At 28.9% G+C, this 24,689-nt stretch overlaps 1 protein-coding gene across 3 annotated transcripts; it reads left to right on the plus strand.

The window, feature by feature from the left end:
* The first annotated feature begins 7,335 nt into the window (after positions 1-7,335).
* Positions 7,336-17,572, plus strand: PKDM7D (Transcription factor jumonji (jmj) family protein / zinc finger (C5HC2 type) family protein). Of its 3 annotated transcripts, none has more exons than XM_020370224.3 (13): positions 7,336-7,643; positions 8,419-8,559; positions 8,644-9,022; positions 9,150-9,221; positions 9,679-9,756; positions 9,875-10,387; positions 10,498-10,722; positions 11,463-11,624; positions 11,892-12,260; positions 13,729-15,151; positions 15,250-15,353; positions 15,786-15,983; positions 16,801-17,572. In XM_020370224.3, the coding sequence occupies exons 3-13, from the start codon at positions 8,708-8,710 to the stop codon at positions 17,107-17,109; spliced, it is 3,768 nt and encodes a 1,255-aa protein (XP_020225813.1). In that variant the 5' UTR covers positions 7,336-7,643; positions 8,419-8,559; positions 8,644-8,707; the 3' UTR covers positions 17,110-17,572. The 3 variants fall into 3 exon arrangements, with proteins under 3 accessions (XP_020225813.1, XP_020225804.1, XP_020225820.1); XM_020370215.3 differs by having other exon boundaries at positions 7,337-7,643; positions 8,653-9,022; XM_020370231.3 differs by having other exon boundaries at positions 7,337-7,532; positions 8,653-9,022.
* The last annotated feature ends 7,117 nt before the right edge of the window (positions 17,573-24,689 follow it).

Below are 24,689 nucleotides of genomic sequence, written 5' to 3' on the forward strand. Positions count from 1 at the left end.
TAATTTACACTTGATGTCCAATATTTTTAACCGCCATGCACTATTAATTTTTTAAAAACAAAATTATAACAAAAGCGTAAGTTAAGAGTATTTTTCTTTAAGCTTTTATAAGTTAAGTTGAACACTTTACACATTAATTAGAATCTTAATCACGATTGAATTGAGATTTAACTCATCTTATATATATTCAAGCTGAAAACATATGACTGATTTGAATAAAAATATATTCAAGCTGAAAACATATGACTGATTTGAATAAAAAGAAATTTACAACTAGGAAAAAAAATGTTGAACAAAAAGTCATCATAAAAAAAAAAAGTGGCGACCTATTTAAGAGTCTTCTGAAATAAATTTCTACTATCAACAATTAAGATATGATGATATATATAATAACTTGATAAATATAGGTTTAATTTCTTGCTTTCCACATCCAGTGGCGTGTTTGGTTCTTTATCCAAGTCTCCTTATAATCATTCACAATTATACAATATTGTGATAGAATAAAGCAAAAAGTTAAGGAAGAAAAGGTGGAGAAAACTTGAGGCTTGTGTTTGTCGGGTTCAAAATCCATATTGATATAAGTTAGGGAACCTAACACGTGACTGATTAATTAAAATGCCAAAGGCCCAAGTTAGGAAATCCTTTGAACATATTAGAGTAAGTCCACAAGAAAAGATAACCAATTACGAATTTAAGAGGTGACTTTGAGGGTTTGCTTTTCCGTTGAAAATGGTACAACGCACCAATTTTATGAAGTGTGTTTAAAAATTAGTTGAGTTAAACTTAATTGAAGTTGAAACAAAAACTTTACATTTATAAACTTTAGTTTTTTCTGTAATTGAGCGTGTATTTTTTCATCCAACATAAATTTAAATTGATATTTAAACATACACATAATTTTTCTTTTTTACACATAGAGTCATTTTTATTTAAATAATTAGGGTTGAGCAAAAGGTAGGATTTGGATAACAATTTATGTTCTTTTTTGTTCTTTATTTATTGAAGACCCTCTTCATCTTTTTTCTAATATGCCCCGTAACTTTTAATACTTGGTTAGCTGTGGCCAATTGGTTGGAGGTGGCGGTGATCTTTCCTAATTCTTTAACATCTCTTTATTTATATTGGATGAATCTTGATATTTATAAAAAACGTTCTCAGTATTTTCTGGTGATTTAGGTTTTTGTTATTTGGTCACTATGGCTTCATCGGTATGTGATCACATTTCAGTAAGGTGTTACGGATTGCAAGGAAGTGTTGGACAATATTAAACTGCGTTCATGAAAGTGGATAACTAATTTTGTCCCTTAATGTTCTTTTAGTTACATTAGTTGGTATCATAACCCTAATTTATGTTTCTCATAGTTTTGACTTTGATTTTGATTTCTAACTATATTTTTGTGTTTCTTGTAATGGATTGGAGTACGTCCTGTACTCCTTTTTAATTTAAATCTCTTTTGTTTATAAAAAAAAAATCGCATAATATTCTAACTTTATTGTTTGTGTTCTACTAAAAAAAATGTTTTCACTTTCTTGTTTTTACTTTTTAATTATAAATTGTCACCTTATTTTCGGTGTTTTTAAAAATTTGTACATCCGTAACTTTTTGTTTTCTGTTTAGTATACAAATCTTTAAAACAAGAAACAAATCGAGAATAAAGAGATAAATTTGTAATTAAAAATTAAAAACACGTTTAATCTTGCCTTAAGTTCACTCAAAAGTGTAATAATATACTTACAAATATATTTGTAGTATATGCTCAAATATTGTAATGAAAAAATATGATTTAAAAAATGTTTTACTAAAGATGATCAATTAAATTTTTAATAAAAATAAATATTGACAAAATAAATAAATATTTTGTAGTAATAGCATAATTATAAGAAGAAAGAAAAAATACTACTAATTCACAGAGAGAAAAATAACAGTAGTCAAGGCAAGAGCAATTAGCATAGTTACTAGTATCAATATGGTTAACATTTAATTCAGAGAGTGAAAAACAAGTAGACTACTAGTGGAACATTAAACGAGTATATATATATATATATTAATCAGTACATGGACCTTCAACTACTAATAAACAACTAGCAAAGGACAGTCTTCTAACTTTTTAAGAGCATGCGTGTGTCGGTTGGAAGAATTCAAAAATATTTTTTACTACTTCCGAACTAATGATTTCCTTTTTCTCCATTTTGAAATTCTATACCAAAATTTACAGAAAATAATTTTTCAAATTCACTCTCTCTTTTACCTATCGAGATGATTTACACAATGTATTAATATCAGAGATTTAAAAATGGGTTCGGATGGGCCAATCAGATTGGTTCAACCCAAAATTGGTGGTTTAGCCGGTTTGAATCTTGAGTTTAATCAATTATGCATTTGATTCGTTTCAAATCGAAGTAAATTGATCAATTTTTTTATTTGATCATTGAAGCGATAGGTCAAATCAGTTTAATCACAATTTTTTTTTTTTAAGGGACCACAAATATCAAAAACAACAATAAAAATTGAATCTTCTTCATGAAAGAGCAAAGAATCTTATCAAATATAACAATAACTACTTGTTCTAATGTATTTTTTTTGTAATGTATGCAACTTATAAAACTTTTATAGTATATTATTAATTTTAAATTATATATTTAATAATATAATATCTATGTAGATATTACATATATTATTTTGTGGTGCCAATTACAAGTATATTATATATGTACATATTATTTATATTTTTAATTTGTATTAACATACAATTTAATGTGTAATTTTTTTATGTATTTCTTAATACAAAATAAAATAAAATAAAATTTTAAATAAAATTGAAATTTAAAATAAGATATTAATTTATTAAAATTTATAAGTATAAAACATATTTAACATGAATATTTTAAAAAAACTGAATCATACAGTTCAATTAGTGATCTACCAGTTTAACCTTTAACCTGACTGCTGACTCAGTATTCTAATCAATTTGAAGATCGATATGATTTTTAACACTATGATTAACATTAAGATTTAATGATTAATTTATGTTTATATAACGTAATTTTACTATTGATAATAATTATATTTAAGAATATAAGTCGATATGACACTATGAAGACTTATAAAAAAAAATTTAAAATAAAATATCGCCCTCTCTCTTTCTCATGTACAAATACATGATGGGGGAAAGACAAAGTTATTTGTTGCTGTCATTCTCTCTACCAAGAGACATTAATAACTTCATTGACAAGGGTTACTGATAGTGGGTTACGAACATTAGGCAATATTTGAATACAAGAAAATGGGTTTTGTTGGGTCATGGGTTCAAATCTTAGAATAAAGGCCCATTTCGTTGTTGAGCAAATAAAATTTAAATGGGTCAATTAATTTTCTTTTACTTTTGTTTCTCTTTCTCTCTTTTAGGATTTTTTTTATTGTAATAAAATAAAAATAGTGAATAATAATGAATATAAAATAAATAATTAAAACAAGTGGAAAATAAATAAGAAAAAAAACGTTCAAGCAAATTTCATACACGATTGTGAATCAAATGTTTTAAAAAATCTATTTATTAATTATATCAAATTTTGTAGATAATCATTTCCATGTATGCTCACTCATGTACAACAATATAAATAACTCTCCGATACAATTTAGTCTATTTAATTCAAGATTATTAAACTAAACCGTAAACAACACTTTTGAGAGATTAATTAGTATATACTTTTATTGACATAATTTTTTAAAGCCTTTCTATTTATATGTTAAATATATAATAATTTACATTTTTCTCTCTTAAAAGATATATGTATTACATTGTTACTCTCATTTTATATTAAAATAATTTAGTCTTTTTAACTTGACAATACTAAAAAATATTTATTATAAAATTTTAAAATATAAGGAGGAATATGTTTATTCTAGGAATAAGTCTACCTAAACATATTGTATTTAATGACTCATTTTTTTATATTAAATTTTAACAATCCAATCGTTGTTGAATTAAAAATTTTTAATACATAAATCATGTTTACAAATTTAAAAAAAATTTAAAAATTATTTGATATTTCGTTTCATTAATTCAAATTGACGGATAATCATTAAATTATTTTATATGTTGATTTGAATTAATGAAACAAAATATTAAATATTTTTAAATTTTAAAAAAATTACATAATTGAACAATGCATTAAAAGCTTTAAATTCAAATATTTGATCATTGAAATTTGATTTAAAACACAAGTTGCTAAACATAATAAATTTAGGTAAATTTATTTTTAGAATGAAGGAAACATTCCTCTTAAAATATCTATTAAAATGTTTTGAGTTTATAAGTTGTCATTCACTCATTTGATTTTTTTTTTTGTAAAATATATAATTAAATTTATAATATATAAAAGAATTATGAGATAAATTACACACATATATATTTTGATCGATATTATATATAATAATTGTGTTTCATTTAAAATCATTTTTTAAAATAAATTCATTCATTTAAAAAGTTGTATGTTTAATATACGTATATTAGCGTTAGATTTATTAAACTTGATAAATATATTATGCTTATAAATGTAATCTATATTATTAATAAATGATACTTTATTTCTTTGTATACACATTTTAATTAAATTGTTTTGTCTTTTTTACTATAAATGCACATCTATCTTGATTTCTCTTTTCTCTCTCATTTTTATTTTTTATTTAAATAAAATAAATAAAAGCAAAAAGTGTTATTTTTCAGTAATAAATAATAATATTATAAAAACTAATTATATATTATATTTAATAATATAGTAATTAATATTATATTAAAAATATCCAAATTATAAAAATATGTATAAAAATAGTATATTAATAATATCAATTAAATATTACTTAAATTCTCAAATAAAATTAGTACTGATGATATATATATATATATATATATATATATATATATATATGTTATTTTAAAAATAAAAAACATAGTCTTTACAAAAAAATAATAATAATAGTAAGTTTGTAAGGTATTCTGCTTTTATCTATTATATATTATTCACGAGTTATTATAAGACATAAAATTTAGTCTTTGTTACGTGGATAGTTGACATGATATTCAACTTCCATGTGTGATTAATAACACTCCGTTTTTTATTTGAACTGCTCGCCGTAAAAATTTCCATTATATAATTTTTGCCTTCTTGCAAAAACTTAAACAGTTTTATATGATTATTCCTCAAAGTCTACAAAAAAACAACATCGAAATAAATAAAGAAGAAAAAAATTAGAATAGTTTTGTACTTTATTCATTTTAAAAATGTTTTTTCATAAATATTTTTAAAATAAAATAAGTTTATTCATAAGTTAAAATTAGTTTATAATATGTAAAAAATTTATCATATTTACTTCTCTAAAATCTTATTTTAAATTTATATATAAGTTTCCTTTAGAGTGGCAAATCCAAGACTTTAGGTTAGTGGGACAATTTTTTAAGTAAAAAATTAATAATTATTATCATTTTTAGAAGCACATACTCCTTCGGGAGGGTAGATTGGGGCATGGACATAAGGATCTTTATGACACAATAAATAATTCAATTCATTTTCAATTAGGTCTTGCTCTAGCCTCTTTAGGAGTTATTACTGAGATCAAGACATTTTGTGTCTTTGTATTTTATTTAAAAATTTTAAAAAATAAAATTAAGTAATAAAGATAATCTATAACATATATAAAGACAATATGTGGACACATTTTTAGACAATATTATCCTTAACTTTTAAAGTAATAAAAAATAATATTAAAAACTAATCATTTATACAAACATAAGATTCAAACTCAAAACCTTAAAGTTTGATGATCAAATGCAACACCAATTAATCTACATCGATAATTCTTAAATACTTTTATTAAATAAAATATATTGAGATACAAAGTATCTCGATTCAACTAATTAAGTAATAAAAGTAGTAGAGTTGAAAGTTATTAAAAGAGAACAGTAGTTATTAGAAAAATATTTTTTTATATATATTTTTTAATAATAGAAGGTAAATAGTCTATTAAATGTGAAGACCAAATGTGATTACTATAAGTGGTATTTCCTTTATATATATATATATATATATATATATATATAATATTAGAAGGTGCAAAATATAACCTCAAACGTGTGGTTCAGCGGTAGGAGTTGATCCACGTTTAAGCAATGTCAGGGGTTCGAATCATGTCTTGTGTATGCAGCCGCGTTAAATATTGGGGTCAACTATCACACCCTTTGAGGTGCCTCCAACCTAGCTAGGAGATTAGTCACCGCTATCGGCGTGGATACTCCAGGAACGAACCAAAAAAAAAAAAAAAGGTGCAAAATATGTGACGACTGTCATGCTCCCTACACTTAATGGCTTGATATTTAACAATAGAAAATTACTAATAACTTAAAGTTATATGTCAATTATATTTGAATATGCAGTATATATCATTCACATAAAATTGAAATAATTATACAAACATAATGACATAAGTACAATAATTCAATAAAAATAAACTATACAATCTAAGTGGCCGATTAAACAATTCCTACTATTAACAGGTTACTTTATGGTAGCTCAAAATAATAACATCGTCAATCTCAATATAACCTCTAGAACAGTCTCCACAAAAGCATATGTTTATTTTACTCTTTACCAAGTATGATTATCAGAGTCCATTCAATAGGGTGTAAGACCCACCAACTTTTGTATGTTCCAATAATTTTTATCTATTAAAAAAAATGTGTCTTTAAAATTCAACAAACTTATTATACATAATGTTTGTGATTAAATGATTACGTGAAAAGAATTTTCATTATTAATGTATAACTATTAAACTCTATTTATATCTACGAGGAGAAAATATTGTAATTTACTATGATTTTATTCATTAAATTTAGTCAATTATTATTTAACTATAATATTTTTAAAAATTAATTGAAGTATAAAAAAATATTTGTGTAATAGATAAAAGTATTATTGTAAATATTGAATAAAAATTAAAATTTTCATACGATCGAATAATTTTACATAAAATTTATAAATATTTAATATACAAATAAGTTATAGTCTAAAATATTAAAAAAAATATCATAAGCTTAATATTATAATTAAAAATAATTTATAGTGCAAATGCTATTTGTAAGTTATATGATACACGGAAAGGAAAGCAGTTTCTAAAAAGAAAAAAAGTTTGTATCAAAAACAAAAAACGTGAAAAAAGTTAAACGTTATAAGGATTCGGCTAGGCCTAGACGTGAAGCCGAAGCCGGAAAGCATAAAAAGACTGAAATGCCCTTGGGCTCAAATACTTTATACAAATTGCACTGCTACAAGTTTACCCCAAAAGAAAGTTGACCAAAAAAAAAAAAAACAAAAGATAGGGGAAAAAAAAAATTCATCTAGACATTAATGTAGAGGATACAGATTTATCTAAGTTGCTTCCTAAATCGTCTTCTTCCTCTATCCTGTTAGGGTTTGTAGAGTTTGCACTTTGTCTTCAATTCTTCACGCTCATCGTTCTCATCACCGGCCACCTATAGGTCCTCGAAATTTTTCTTTATTTTTCATCGATACTCCATTGTATTAACCCCAATTTTCCATGTATTCAACCATACAATAGAAAATCGCAATTCCTCCACGATTTCCTTTAGGTAACTCCTGATAGGATATGTTCTCTTGTTTTCTGTTAGGATTACAGCTAATCACTGCAAAATCGCTTGATTATAGTAAATTTGACTAAGTTTATTTATTTATTTATTATTATAATTATTAATTATTAATTATTAATTGTTGCTTGGTTTCCTTCATTTAATATTCCTAAATAATATTATTGCAGTGAGTTTATATTGATGTTTGCTTTGCTCTATACATCTGTATTGTTAGTTATACAGATAATGGTATGGAGGTCCTTTTTTACAATTTCTACAGGATCTTTTAGGTTATCTTTGTGATCCTGTCAGTGATTGCTTAATTGTTTTGAATTTTTATCTCATGATCTGACTGTTGAAATGCAATGAACTAGGGATTTGGTCCTGAGAAAGGGTAAAGAGAAATATTAAAAGAGGGGTAAATGAGAAAGAGATAAAGAATGCTGTTCACCTCTGGATTTAGATGATGCACTCCCCTACATTAAGCTTAATCCTTCATTTGTCAATTAGTACTATTTGATCCAACAATAATATTAATGAAAAAGAACATATTGAAGTTTCAATATGCCTTTGCTGTCTGATCTGTTATTCTGATGAATGAATGCCAATAGCCTTATTGAAAATAATTTGAGTTTTAGTCTGACAAGAGTAAGGATAACAATTTTGACTAAATAGAAAATCAAGTATGCAATATTAAGATACTGTGTTGCATTATGATGTATTCGCATGTATTACCTTATCTGAGCTGCCTCTCTTTGTTTGTTGTGACTTATTTCAGATTGACGTGTTCCAGCAATTTATGAAAGTACTGGGATCTCCAAATAGCCTTCTTTTGATGCGATTTATAGCTAATACAGTGGAAGTTCAGAGAACCAACAGACTCGACATCTTTCACTTTATAAGTACTCTTTTTAACAAAGTAAGTTTAATAAAACCCAGATTATATATTTTTTTTTTGTGCCTGTGCGTGTGTGCAGATTATGGCTTTATGCTGACTCCTTAGTTCATACAGGGAAGACATATCACTATCAGAGACATTATTGCCTATTGACTTTTTGCATGAGGTTATGATGGGGACTGAGCTTATGAGAGTATGTGTTAAAGAAGATAATGATGATTTTCCATCAGTTCCACCAGGTTTTGAATCATACACATCTTTCTCACTGAAGAGGGTAGAAAACAATGATAAACAAAATGATAAAAATATGACCAGTTCAGCCTCTACAAGTGCTTCTGAATCACCTTCAACTCAGGTGGAAAATGATGTTCAAGTTTGTGATACTGCAAAGGTTCCTAGATCCCTTCGACGAAGACCATGGATTAATTATGGACAATATGAGAACTGTTCAGATGAAGACTCTGACTGTGAGCCGCTTGATCAAGTCAGTCTTATATTAGTTCATTTTTTTTTTGTTTTGGATGTCTTCATTTTGAATTCAATGCACACCATTTCCTGAATATTAGTGCAGAGAGTTCTGGTTAGTGCCTTACATATAAATGTCAATGCAGAATTTTTCCTCAAGACCTTGTCTTCCTCGGGGAGTCATCCGTGGATGTCCAGATTGCAGTAATTGCCAGAAGGTCTATTTATAAAATATACATGATTTACTTTTGTTGAAAATATTATTGGCCTCATTATTAGTGAATCAACTCTAACTCACCATCTCCATTCTCCTTGCTCTCCTCTATCAGCATCATTTCTTTTATTATTGTTATGTTAATAATATATAGACACATTAAATTTTTTGAAAGACAGAATTTATTAAGAAAGAGAAAAGTACAAGCTACAAATGCTAGAGGATAATTTGTAATAATGACATTTGCATTGCCAAGTTTTATGAATTGGGTTGCTCCCTTATTGAAACAGAAGGGTTTTGGTCTACCTTCTCATCCATCAGACTGGTTATTGTAATAACACCAATGAACTTGAATTGATTATTTTTTCATATATTATAGAGTTTATTTCATCATAAATAGATATTATTGGGCATGCCTCTCGCACGATGAATGATTAATTGACAATCAAAGTTTCTGACAGGTTGTTGCCAGATGGCGACCAGAAGAGGCTCGTAGGCCAAATATTGAGGACGCTCCTGTTTTCTACCCTACTGAAGAGGTCTTGTTCAGTTCCAGTGACACATTGAATTCACTTCTGTCCATGCACTGTTCTGTTTACTTCTATGAGTTAGCTTTATCCGAAAATCATATCATTGACTTGTCCATATTTTTTCCAGGAGTTTCAAGATACTTTGAAATATATATCAAGCATTCGCTCTAGGGCCGAGCCATATGGAATTTGTCGCATTGTTCCACCGTCTTCTTGGAAACCTCCTTGTCCTCTCAAAGAAAAAAGTACATGGGAGGGTTCTAAGTTTGCTACACGTGTTCAGAGGATTGACAAACTACAGAATCGTGATTCAGTGAGAAAGATGTCAAAGGTTCAAAGTAATATGAAGAGGAAAAGAAGAAGATGCACAAGAATGGGGGTGGATAATGGCACTAGAAGAGGACCTAATGCAGGTTTTTGTGAAGTTGAAAGGTTTGGGTTTGAACCTGGTCCAGAATTTACTTTGGAAACATTTCAGAGATATGCCGAAGATTTTCGGATCAAATACTTTGGAAAAAATGAGAATGTATCTCATTTGGGTGCTAATTCAACAATTTTAAATGGTACCTTGGAGCCTTCTGTGGAGAACATTGAAGGTGAATACTGGCGAATGGTTGAGAGTCCTACGGAAGAAATTGAGGTCACATTCCATAGAATCTCATTAATTTGCTGCTTCATGAAATTATTGCCTATTTGTTGCCCGTAGTACATGCCACTCTCCTTACATTTCATTTTTCTGTACACTTCCAGGTGCTTTATGGAGCTGATCTGGAAACAGGGGTTTTTGGAAGTGGTTTCCCCAGCAAATCTAGTCATATTGGTTCTGCTTCACATGAACAGTACATAAAATCTGGCTGGAATTTAAATAACTTTGCAAGGCTTCCTGGATCTCTGCTCTCTTATGAAAGCAGTGATATATCTGGTGTTCTAGTGCCATGGTTGTACATAGGAATGTGCTTTTCCTCCTTTTGTTGGGTAAGGACTACATCCCTCGTTTTCTAGCATGTATTTCATGAATTCTTTGCAATTTGTCTTTATAACACTTGAGACCGATGGAAGAAGTACATATATTTCATATTTTGATTAAACTGTACAAAGGATACATAAATATATAGATACAAGGAGAAGCTAAAAATAAGGGGAAAAAATGGAGCTAAACCTTAAGAGCTGATCCTAATCAGATAATGTGCTTAAAATAAAAAATAGGCTACCTGCATACCTACAAATCAATCTGATATTCTGATATAAATAGGAACAAAGTCAACAAAATCAAACTTGTATTGGATCTCCTGGGATATCTCTGTAATCTATGTAATATTTTGACAACAACTATTACAGTTACATGCTATTATATGTGTATGTATCTTTTATCTTTAGTTTACATTTGCATGTCTTTTGTTTGTTGTTGTTTATAGGAACCCATGCATGTCCATGTGTGTGTTGTGTCTTTGTATGCCCTTTGAGGATGGGAGGGGATGTAAGGGTGTGTAGGGTGTGTTTTTGTGTGAAAATAATGGGATGCATATAGGTGACATCTTTTTGCTCTGATTTGTTTTGTAAACCACTACGCCATAACTAATTGTTGTGTTGACTGGCAATTTTTTGATGTTTGGTGTGTGTGTTTTTTGTGTGAGAGAATGAATGCTTAGTTAGCATAGCATCTTTAGTTTTTATAACTGCTTCATATTTTCTTTATGGTTTAATTGTGGATGCAGCATGTGGAAGATCACCATTTATATTCATTGAATTACATGCATTGGGGAGCTCCAAAAATGTGGTATGGTGTCCCTGGAAAGGATGCCTGCAAATTGGAAGAAGCCATGAGAAAGCATTTACCAGAACTTTTTGAAGAACAGCCTGACTTGCTTCATAAGCTGGTGAGCAAAAGTTTTCTATCGCTGCACAAATGCCATTTGATCATTTAGTTTGTTTTATCTTTTAGAGAGGTAACAAACAAGGTTAAAATTATCATTGCGTTCTCATTGGGTGGGGTGAAGCTCTATTTTTCATTTTTTATCTCTCCATTTCACCTACCTGTCCATATTTCTATTATTGTGCAGATAAAGAATTGTGTTGAATGATCATGTGTAGTTTTGTGGACATATATTTATCTAATGCATGAATTTTTAACTTTTTTGTTGCAGGTCACTCAGCTTTCTCCTTCTATCCTGAAGTCTAAAGGAGTACCAGTTTTTAGGTGTGTTCAAAACCCTGGGGACTTTGTTCTGACATTTCCTCGAGCCTACCACTCTGGGTTCAATTGTGGCTTCAATTGTGCTGAGGCTGTTAATGTAGCCCCTGTTGACTGGCTGCCCCATGGACATATTGCTATAGAGCTGTACCAGGAGCAGGGGCGCAAGACTTCTGTATCACATGATAAGTTGTTGCTTGGGGCTGCAAGGGAAGCAGTACGAGCCCAATGGGAGCTTAATTTGCTAAAGAAAAATACTTTGGATAATCTACGATGGAAGGATGTTTGTGGGAAGGACGGCCTTTTGGCAAAAGCACTTAAGGTAAATTCCGCTTCTCCATATAGTACAGTATGAAGGGATGATATTTATGATTTCGTATTAACTTTATGGCCTGTCCATAATAAGGAAGTTGATGTTTAAGTGGTGTTGGTTATAATTATTAGAAACATACAATTCAAAATTCAAATCCTATGATTTGATACAATTTGACAATTTTGACTACCTATCAATTCATATCATAAAATAAATCTCAAATAACTTTGAATCTTACGATATATGAATGAATTGGTGCCATTTCATACCATTGATATGAATCACTCCATTATTTTTTTTTAAATTTGTTTACTTTTCTTTTTACCATTTCTCATGAAAAAGATAGAAAAATCATTTTGTTAAATAAAAAGGAATTAAAATACCATTTCTAAATGTATCCTACTTGATTATTCCACTACTTTATTTGTCACTCATTCAATGCATGCACTCTATTTGCTATTAGTTTCCACTCTTATAAAATAGAGGCTTCGGTGAAACACTAGGGTCAGCCTAGTGGTGGCGAGTTGAAATAGTATGCATAAGGTCTTGAGTTCGAGTTGTGTAACCGTCATTGTAATTCCTGCTAACAAAAAAATAAATAAAACTAGAGGCTTTGCATATGATCATGTTTTTGTTTTATGGGACTTATGGTTCAGTTGTTTTATCTATTTCTAGTTTAAAATTATTACATTGAACACTATATATCATCTATATGATATTTTTTGAATATTTTTTTCTGTCTCAATCTTACAATTTGGTACAAATTATGATTTATGATTAAAAAATTAGCTTGGCAAGTCACGATTTGAATCTTTATTCAATAACCTCACCCACCATTTAAGGATATTATTATTTTAGGGGATTCTGCCTTATTGAATTTAATATTGAAGAGTTGAGTGCTTTTGGATATTTTCTTCTGCCCATCCCTTTCTTCTACACCACCTTGTCTTCTAATTCTGTATTATATTAGTTGATTGTTGAGAGTCTGTCAAGTGAAAGCCTAAGTGCTAGATTGAGTTTAAAGAACAATTATTGTTGGTCAAAAATAGAATAAAAACAAAAAGAAAAATAATCATAGATTCAATGATCCCTATGTGTCATTAACCAGTTAACTTGGAAGCTTAAGTTAGTAGGTGAAGCCTCATGAATGGTTTTTTATGTTTCACATCCCTTTACCCAAGATGCTTTTGGGTTTATGTCTAAATAATGCACTGGTCTGCCTCCTTTTTGCTGAGATTCAACTTTATTATAGAAAATGGGGGTGCCAAGGATCACCCTCCTGAACACCTGTTCTAATCCCAAAATTGTAACTAAACTGTGGAACTTTTGTTCTGTTTGCTGAATATTTGAGGATCTTAGGTGGGACCCGTGCGTATGCACTGTAAACGAAAATTGAAAAGAAAGACTAGTATAAATGAGTGTTGAGTTTTAATGTTAATAATCTCTTTTCTTGTTTTACTTGTGTTTTCCTCTCTAGATGCGTGTTGAGATGGAGCGAGCAAGAAGGGAATTTCTCTGCAGTTCTTCACAGGCATTAAAAATGGAGAGTACTTTTGATGCTACAGATGAAAGGGAATGCAACATTTGCTTTTTTGATTTACATCTATCTGCTGCTGGTTGCCGCTGTTCCCCAGATAGATATGCTTGCTTGGATCATGCAAAGCAGTTTTGTTCATGCTCTTGGGATTCCAAATTTTTCCTCTTTCGGTATGATATTAGTGAACTAAATATTCTTGTGGAGGCATTGGAAGGAAAATTAAGTGCAATATATAGATGGGCAAAATTAGATCTTGGGCTGGCACTATCTTCACATGTCTCAGCAGACAAGGGAACAGTACTTATGGAATTGAACTCGCGTTCATCTAATTTGTCTCATTCTTCTAGAGCAACTGTGCATAAAGAGACAGCTTTGCATCCCTCAAATAAATTTATTGACGATTCTCAATTGATTGATGTCCCAATAGAGAATCAAGCAAATAGCAAAGATCATAGCCCTTTTCAACCAAGGAAATCAGCTGAATCTACTTCATCTCTGAGTTCCACGAAGGATTTGCTAACATTTAAAAGCTCAAAACCTACATGTGAGACAGCTAATCATAAGATATGTGTTAATAAAGAAGAATCTGTTATTTGCAGATCAAAGATGAGAACCCCTGGCTGTCAATTGTCTCAAGAGGATACACCAAATGCTTTATCTCTGCCTCTTGCTCAACACGGAGGTGAAAAAAGTTCACTTTACAGACATAATAACAATGTTATACTTCTCAGTGATGATGAAGATGATGAAAAGAAGATTCCCTATTCAAATAGAGGGAAGGAACTTCCTTATATGCTCGCAGGTCCTAGAGATAAGGTGAGCCCATGCAATGATATAGAAAATAAAAACTTGACAGTTTCTGTGACAGATACTCCTATGATTAGTGAAAAGGATGCTATTACATTGCCCCGTGAAAATATGAGTTCTGATTCAACACGGCTTTTGCGTGTGAAAGAAGAATGTCATGAACACTCAGGAACAGTTCTGGCCTTTACCCCAGTAGATCTTTCTTGTCATATAGGTCTTACAAGTACAGAATCTGCTAGAAATATTCCAACGTCTTCAAAAGTAGAGGCCAGTGATAATTGTTTGGAGATTTGTCCTCTGAAACCACAACATTCTGGCATTAAGGTTAAGACTGAAGATAATCATGAAAAACTTGGAGGATGTGCCACTTCTAATGTAGCGGACAATGCAAGAACGGCTAATGGTAACTTTTCTTGTGGTCCAAATAATTACCGTCAGAAAGGTCCTCGGATTGCAAAGGTTGTCCGGCGCATCAACTGCAATGTTGAACCATTAGAATTTGGGGTTGTGCTTTCTGGAAAGTCTTGGTGCAGTAGTCAGGCTATATTTCCGAAGGGTATGTATACTTGGTCCATAATGATTTACAGCTTCCATGACAATGTTTAATTGAGTATGTAAGCTGTGTATTCATGCAAATTAAATTAATTGATGCAGGATTTAGAAGCCGCGTTAGATACATCAATGTCTTAGACCCATCCAGTATGTGTTACTATATTTCAGAAATACTTGATGCTGGACGTGGTTGGCCTCTATTTATGGTACTTTCACCTTATTTTCAAAATTCAATTGCAGGCTCTTGTCATGCAATCGGCCTTATATATTTTTTTGATCAGTATGGCTAGAAAGGTCTCTCAAATTTCTGATGTAAATTTGTTGTCGTACTTGAAATTTAAATCCTCTGTTCCTAATATCTTGTTGCTGAGAGGAAGGTGTTGTGGTCCTGGGTAATCCTTGATGGGTGCAGTTATGTGTTTGTCCTATTGAATAACTTGTGTCCTTCTTTAGTCATAAAAATTGAGATTTTGAAACTTTTTAGGTGTTGGATGCATTTAGTTAAAAATTACTTTGGGCATTGAAACAGGTTGCTGTGAGTAATTTTTTTTTATTTTTTTACTGAAGTTGCTGTGAGTAAATTAGTTAACTGGAATTGGGATGAGGTGTGTGAAATAATAAAATCTTGCTTTACTCAGGTTTCGTTAGAAAATTGTTCAAGTGAGGCCTTCATCCATATGTCAGCTGCAAGATGTTGGGAACTGGTCAGAGAGAAAGTGAATCAAGAAATCGCAAAGCAACATAAGTTGGGAAGAAAGGGTCTTCCTCCTTTACAGCCTCCTGGCAGCCTTGATGGCTTTGAAATGTTTGGGTTTTCTTCACCAGCAATAGTGCAGGTAATTTTACTGATTAGGGCCCTATTTGGATAAACTTTTTATAAACACTTATAACAGAAGAAAATAAGATAAAATAAACTGAGCTTCTCTCGTAAGTTGAAGTTAGCCTATGCACCTCAGCTTTTGGAGAAGATAAAATGAAAGCTTCTACAAAAGTTAAGTGCTTAAGTTGATTTTAGTTTATGGGAGAAGTTCATTTTACCTTATTTTCTTTACCTACAGATTTTCATGGAGACATTTATCCATAGAGCCTAAAACACATTTACAATTCAAAGGACTTTATTTATGTATAACGTGGGCTGATAATAAGTTCCATTCCATTCCATTTCTTGTTTCTCCCCACCTTCCATGGACTATTATGTAAATTATGCGTATAACAATTTTTATAGCTTCTTTTGGATTGATACGATAGTGATTTAGGATTGAATTATACCCTTTGCAGTAGGTATGTATGTTTGGGAAATAACAATAAATGTTTTCATTAAAATGTGACCAAGCATTTTTTAAATAATAACAGGATATGCACAAACCAAACATGCTCTTAGCTAGTCTCTTACCAAAAGGGAAAATGGAACTCCGAGTGTCTAGCTTCAGAAAAATTTCAATCAATGGTTAAGTAAACAACATGAAAACCATTCAATGCAATGTTCACTCTTGTCGCATGTTTTACATCTAGATTTTAAAAATAGTCTTAACTCGGTTAATAACATTTTCTAAGGTTGTGTTTTGGGGCTGTAAACTTCTTTCTGGTTTTTCATCTAAATTGTTAGTATTTGTAATGTTATGTTTGATTTCTTTCCTCGCTTTCTTTCTACAGGCTATTGAAGCACTGGATCGAAGTCGAGTATGTAATGAATATTGGGACTCAAGGCCCTACTCTCGTCCTCAAGGACAGATTTCACAAACATGCCAAACCAATGGAAATGCAAATGGTGGAAATAGTGACAGGGTTCTCTTGAATAAGCCCACTCCCGTTGGAGTTGTTGCAGTACTAAGGAACCTATTCAAAAAGGCCAATGCAGAAGAATTGAACTTATTGTACAGCATTCTTAATAGGCCAGCGGCTGACACAAACCTAATTGCGCAACTTCTCAATGAAGAGATTCACAAATTACAACCGCCTTAGGCAATTGATTATTTGGACGGTGTTGTTGTTCATACGCCTAACCTTTTCTTGACGTGTAAATTGTAGTCCCTCGCCGGTTGCACATGCAATTTCATGCAACCTTAGTCTTTGATTTTTTTTCACCTGAATGGAGGTTATAGAGAAAGAGAAAGGAAAAAAAAGGGAAATAAATTTAGGAAAAAGGAGGAGGGAGGGGGAGCCTATTTCCCTTCAAAATTTTGCTCTTGTCAAGTGGCAGCTGAGATGGAAAATTATCAAGTGTCACTTTGGCTGTTTCGTGTGAAACTTGAAGGGCGAGGCTACCAGCCTTTATAATTGATTTTGGTTCATATGTTGTACACACAGTTTGAAACAATTAGGTTCATGTTTAGATTTGATTAATTATTTTAGAAAATAGCTTTTTACTCGTATTAAGCTGTTTTCTCTAAAAAAAATACATGTTATAAAAAGTTTATTTTTTTCATGCCAGAGAGTTTTTTTAAGGCATAATAAGTTGATTATTGCCTTTAGAATTTAGATTAGATGATTTCAAAAGCTTTAAGAGGTATCATTTTATCCTCAACCAAATAACTTGATTAATTAAATATTTTGAGAATGCAATTTATCAAAGTGATTCTTTTTATACAATTAACAAGATTTTTTTCTTAAATTCGATTAAGAGTTAACATGCAAAATGTCTATTTAAAAATTTATAAAGCTGATCTAAACATGGGGAATTATCTAGTTCCCTTTTTTTATATATGAAAAAGCTCAGGTCAAGTTTTTATATACTCTTTTGTTAATAAGCCATTATATTAAACAGATTTTAAAGCATATTAAGTAAATTATTCATTAAAAAAAAAGTCAATATATACTTGCAACTTGATGAGCTTTTGTGATATGAAAAACAACAAATTACGCCTCGTACAATGTTATATTTTTCTAATCTTTTTACATTGATATTTAGGCTATTAGTTACAATACTAAGAATTAAATATACTTGTATTCTATGATTTTTTTTAATTTTCATTTTTAATCATTTATTTGGTTTTAATCCTTAAAAAAAGATCAACCCCAAGCGTGTGGTTCAGCGGTAGGGGTTGATCCACGCTTAAGCAAGGTCAGGGGTTCGAATCCTGCTTTGTGTATGCAGCCGCGTCATAAATCTTGGGGCCAGCTATCCCACTCTTTGAGGTTAGTCACAGCTGTCGGCCCTGAATACTCCAGGGACGAACCAAAAAAAAAATTCTTAAAAAAGATTTGCACAAACAAAAACTCTTAATGTCAAAAATCCTAAACCCTAACCCAAAAATATTACTGAGAGTAAAAGTTCAAACTAGTAAAAATTATGTTGATGAACTAAAAGTTATAGTTGTCAAAAAGTTTAAGGACAAAATATAATTGATTCTAATGCTAATGATGTTAGCGATATATTAATTATTATATACTAGGAAAAAAATAGTTACTTCGTGTCTCACTATTTCTCTCATTTTTTTTTATAAACATAGTGAATGATTAAATGATAATTATGGATAGTTTTTACCGTCTTTGATAATATTTATTTCATTAAAGTTAGTAGATGTATAATTTTATTTTTATTTTTTTAAAAATTGTTATAAGGACAAATGTTAAGAAAATTGATTAGTCATTTTGTGGAGTCTTTTCTCTCTATGTCTTTCTCTTTAAATATAATACTCAAACATGAAATTTAATATAAAAATATTAAGTATCACCTAATTTTATGGAACATAAAATTTATTGGTGTTTTTTTTTCTTAAATCCACTTTTGGTCCTTATAATTTTACAAATGTACAACTTTTATCTTCTAATTTTTTTTATTACAATTTTTGTCTCTTTAGTTTTCAAAATTAAACAATATTAGACTTACATTAACATGTTATTCAAAATTAAATCTAAAATGACAATATGTGTCTATGAATAATACTACTTGTTATTAGTTAGCTACATAAGAAAATAATAGGATTAAAAATTTTAACAAAGTAGATTAAAAATTTCAATTGAGATAAAAGAAATAGCATATATGTGGAAAAAAATGTTGTTCCATACTTCCATATATGGAAGCCAACATGGTTAAGTAAATATTCGATAGTGTTACTCACAAATAAGTTAACGTTTTTTGTTTAATATTTGGACGTCATGTTCATTATAAACCTAGATTGCTTAATTTTAAAAATTAAGAGATCAAATTTGTAATATTTTTTTAAGAAATTAAAATTGCATATTTGAGAAATTATAGAGATGAAAAATGAATTTAAGCATTAACTTTTATATAAGGAATAGTATTTTAATTTGTACAAGGTACATGTTAAATATTTATTATATATAACTAAAATTTAAAATAAATTATGTATATAAATAAATACTATGTTAAAATATATTATATTTAAAATTTGGATAAATAAATATTTTTAAATATATAAATTATATTTTAAATTTATGATAAATAATTTATATTATAACAAAAAATTATATTTATTTATTGAAAATTTATTTTAATTTTTTAATTTAATTTATAAATAATTATAATAAATAATATCTAAAACTTTTCATGTAAAATAGTTATTTGTATTTTATATAAAATAACGCATAATAATAATCATTTTTATTTATTGATGGGTATGATTGATTATTCTATTTAAGGATAATTTTTTCGGATAATGTTTCCTTATTAAAAAAATATAGGACAATGTTGATAACATTATTTGTTTATTTATTTTTATTTTGAGTGGCCATTGGTTATAAAAGTACAAGGAAAAGTGTCATAGTTTTTCAATCATTGTATTTTTCATGTTTTGCTAAAATCATAACCAAATACTACACTGAATATTATTGCGATCAAAAAGGTTAAAATACTTTTTTTTTCTCTCTTCAATAAATACATAATTATGTAAGATTTTTGAATGTTAAATTACATTAACTAACAATATTTTTTTATAATAAATTACATTAAATCAAAGCATTTCCTCGTAGATCCTATGCATTTTGGCTACGTTGTAACGACTTTTGTTAAATATTTTCTCTCTCTCATATATATATCACATACGTTTAGGTTAGATATTTTATAAATAAATAAAAAGGTTAGATAAAATTATTTTATATTCAACTAATTATCATTTTAGGTGTTTTTAAATAAGATCATAGTATATCCCTTCAAAAAAAAAAAAGATCATAGTATATGAAAAAAAGCTATTCTTTTAAGTTAAACTCGAAACTATTAGTTTAATAAATTTGTGCTAGTCTTTGTGCACTCGATGTATTATTTATTTTGTACTTTTATACTACATCAACTTCTATGCATATTTATATTTTATTATTATGTTTGCTTCTTTTTTTTTTCATTGAAAAAGTTATATGAAAACCAAAAGTTATAAAGAAGTTCAATTTTTAAAAAAATTGTTGTTTTCAGTCGACTTAAGTTATTTTTTTTTTCCGGGTGTTACATTTCATTTCATTCACCTCATTGTAAAAAAGTTCAATTATTAGAAGAATAAATGTTTTCATTTTATCTTATCTCATTTTATGTGGATAACAATATTTTCTCTCTCTTCATTCAGCCCATCGAAAGAGTTAATAAAGATGTACACGTATGACTTTATTAAGGTAGTTAATTTTTATAAAATATAAATGTTATTTAATAATATGAATTTATTATATGTGATTAATATATTATAGACGGTTATAGTAAATTAATAAGTATTTGTCATTATGTAAATGAGAATAGATATCTTGTAGGCTACTGTATGTATGTAGACCTTTTTCTTTAATGAGAGTTTTAAAATTTTAATTTTTTAATCTATTTTATTTTATACTTATCGTATTTATTTTTAAATTAAATTTAAATATATTTAACATAAATTATCAATTAAATCAAAAAACAAATAACCAATAATTAAGATTAATATAGTATCTTTACATAAATTATTTACTATAAATTTAAAGACTCAAATATGTTTTTAATCCATCAAACTAAAATAAATTTATTTTTAGATCTTCAAATTTAAAATTAATATTTTTAGTTATTGTAATTTCAAAAAAGGTTATTTTAATCCCTACACTATGTCACAAATAATATATTTGAAAGCGACAAATTAAGACAGTTATGTAACTGTGGTGCTTTTACTGACAATGATACTAGTAAGTGAATTTTGTGCAACAACATTTCACATATTCGCTAACAAATTTTTACCTTGAAAATAAAATAAGTTTTTTTTAATTGAAGGGACTAAAAAAATAGACAAAGATGGAGTAGATTATATTGAGAGGATAATATTCACTTTATATATGTTTAAGATTTTCAATGCAGATTAGTCATCAATGGTGAATATTTTGTACCCATATCATGATTATAAAAAAATATCAATTTTAAATTTAAAAGATTAAAAAAATTATCCTAAATTTAAAATACTAAAAATATATTTAAATCTAAATCAAATAAATAATTTAAATATTTTAAAAAAATATTTATACAAATTTTAAATAAAATATAATTTATAAATAGAAAAACAAATTCTATATAATCCATTTAACACTTACAAAGGTCCTAGATGATATATTTTGTAATATTTTATAAATACTCTACTTTTCTCACTCTCCTTGTATCTTTCATATTCATTCTCACACTCTCATCTCATATACATTTGATAATAATATTTTTTATATTTTTAATATCAAATATTACTTACTAAGTATTTCTCTACATCACTTTTTTAATTAAATTTCATATTTATTTAATCTCCTACATTTAAATATTTCATTTTTTTTATGACCCACCTTAATCCTTACACTATATGACACAGTTACTAGTAGTGAAAAACGTCCCACTTAGGACTATAGTTTTACAAATATGAAAAACGTGTATTATTCTATTGATAAACTAAATAAACATGTGTAATATAAATATAGTAATCCAATAAATGTAATTTATACATTCTAAGTTGTCCATCAAACAACAACTACTACACATGCATTTGTACCCTCATCAAGTAGTCAACAAAACACCCCTAGCTCATGCACCATTGAGTGGCCTTCACAGTAACTCTTCAGTCCTATCTTTATCCTATTCTCATACCACATATGATCATTGTAATCCAAACTACATGACAACATGTAAGGGTAATTATTTTTTGCTTGTTAGATCAATAACAAATTGGATACAAATTCACAACACAACAACTCAATTTTTCATATGTCACCACTTGAACAAAGAAGTATAGTACTAATGTCGAGAATAAACAGTTGGGTACGAGTCTATCACGACATTAGCTAGCTAAACTAAGTCTTCTACGAGATTAGTAGATTGACTACCTTCCAAATACTACGCTCTTCCGATACCTAGTTAGAAACTAAGTTCTCAATTTCATACTTTACTTGGTTAGTCCCTTGTAATTAGTATAACTCAACTTGGTCCCTATATTGTGATCGCTTCATACACATGTGTCTCGACCTTGCCCACAGACGATACCAACAAAGTCTTGAAGGAGAAACAACACAATATTCACTTTGAGGGTCAACTTCCCAATAAAGATTTTCAACAAATCAGACTTTTGAAGCATCACTACACAATATCCACACAATGAGATATACAACTTTTGAAAACCTCTTTTCTAGTTCTAAGTGGTAAACATAGCTCAAAACACACGACAATATTTTATAGATTCGACACAATAACAAAATCAACACACAACTTTTCATCTCACAACTCATAGTCAACCTTGTAATCAACAAACATCTTGACAACACATCGTATATTCAACTCAACCATACAATCAACATACAACTTGGTAAACACACAACTCACAACTCAAATCTTTTTCAATAACTAATGCTTGTCGCTACACACACTATGCTCAACGCCATTCAGGCAGGGAGCTCTCTGCCTCGCCCACGCCTAACATTACACAACTCGCACCTGGCGTGACTAAGGCAAAGGCCCTTGAGACATCACCCTTGGCATGGTAAACTGCCATGCTTGGCCCTACCTCAGGCAGAGAGTATCTGCATGAGTCACGCTCGACGTCCCCATCTTGACGCCTAGAAAAATCCAAACAGAGAGCTATAGCTTGGGTGCACTGGGTGCCACTCAACTTTGGGCCCCACGTCACCAAGTTAAAGAACTCTCAAGGTTGCCACACTCAATGTCGTTCCAACTCAAGACGTTTGACATCATTAATCTTACGTCTGACATAATCGAAATAGAGAGCCTCGAGTGAGAACAATGTTCGACATCTTGAAGGCGCGCCCAATGCATTAGAATTTTGTGAAATGCAGAACCCAATTTTAAGCCACAACCCGATATTCAACAAAGATTTCACTCATGCAACATGAAATACTACTTACATGCATCACAATCAACACATATTAGCACTTAAAATAAATATGCAATCTCAATCAATTCAAATCACCACATTCTTGTTCAAGAACACAAAACCCCAACTTTCATCATCTAACCCATTCTAATTTTGATCAATAACATCAAAAAATTACAAGGAAAATATCTCTAAAAATACTTATTTAATAAAATTATTTGCATATATGCGCACATGCACACACACACATACATACATACACACACACACACACACACACACATATATATATATATATATATATATATATATATATATATATATATATATATTAATAAAGATATAGATTGCACAAAAAATATAAAGACATAGATAAAAAATAATATAGGATACAATATTAATTTAAATTAACAATTTTTTTTAAAAATGTTATTATTATTTTTAAATATAAAAATGTTATATATATACATATTAAATTATATTTTTGATCTTTTATCTTATTTATAAGATTCATTTTGGTTCTTTATATTTTAACATGTTCATTTTGGTTTTTTACATTTTAATTTTGGATCAAATTAGTCTTTTTAAAATAGTTATCATTTTTAATTTTGTGATATGATTTTGATTCTTTATTTGATTGATTCAAGACATAAATTTATTTCATTAAATCTATCTATTAACTAATATTTGAATTCAAAAGAGTTATAAACATAATATAAATTGTCAAAAAAATCATACAAACAATTAGATTTTGTTAATTTTTGAAAGCTCCTTTAATTTATTTCCACACCATTTTTTATTGTGTATAAGATTATTTTTTTATTTAAATATTAGTTACATTCAATAATTTTCATGTAAATGAAACAAATCTTAAATTTGAAGTAAGTAAATAAATAATTCAAAATTGTACTTCAAAATTTAAAAGAATTATTATTTTAAAAAGTTTAAATAACTCAAATAAAAAAAATTGAAATGAACAATTTTTTAAAAAATTAAATCTGAAAAATAAGATAAAAAAATAATAATTAAAACTGTTAGATATAATTTTATCTTATAGTTTTTTATCTTATGGGCCTAGGCCCGCTGCTTTGTATTTAAACACATCTTTTGCTTTGCAATACACAAGGAATATGTTCTCTCCATTCACCATTACTCTCAACATGGTATCTAGAGCCTATCCTTGACTTTCCGGTGGACCCACTGTTCATCGGTGCCCGAAAAATGTGTCTCATTCCGTTTTCTGGCTATCCACTCAGTCGTGTCTCTTTCCGGCAA

The sequence above is a fragment of the Cajanus cajan genome, chromosome 7 (genome assembly GCF_000230855.2).
Source record: "Cajanus cajan strain Asha chromosome 7, NIPB_CcT2T_4, whole genome shotgun sequence".
Lineage (NCBI taxonomy): Eukaryota > Viridiplantae > Streptophyta > Magnoliopsida > Fabales > Fabaceae > Cajanus > Cajanus cajan.

Bases quoted from the DNA above. Each gene is read 5' to 3' on its own strand.
- PKDM7D (XM_020370224.3), top strand. From the start codon at position 8,708: ATGATGGGGACTGAGCTTATGAGAGTATGTGTTAAAGAAGATAATGAT. The intron at 9,222-9,678 runs GTCTATTTATAA...AGTTTCTGACAG, and splicing joins ATTGCAGTAATTGCCAGAAG to GTTGTTGCCAGATGGCGACC. The intron at 15,152-15,249 runs GTATGTATACTT...TAATTGATGCAG, and splicing joins TCAGGCTATATTTCCGAAGG to GATTTAGAAGCCGCGTTAGA.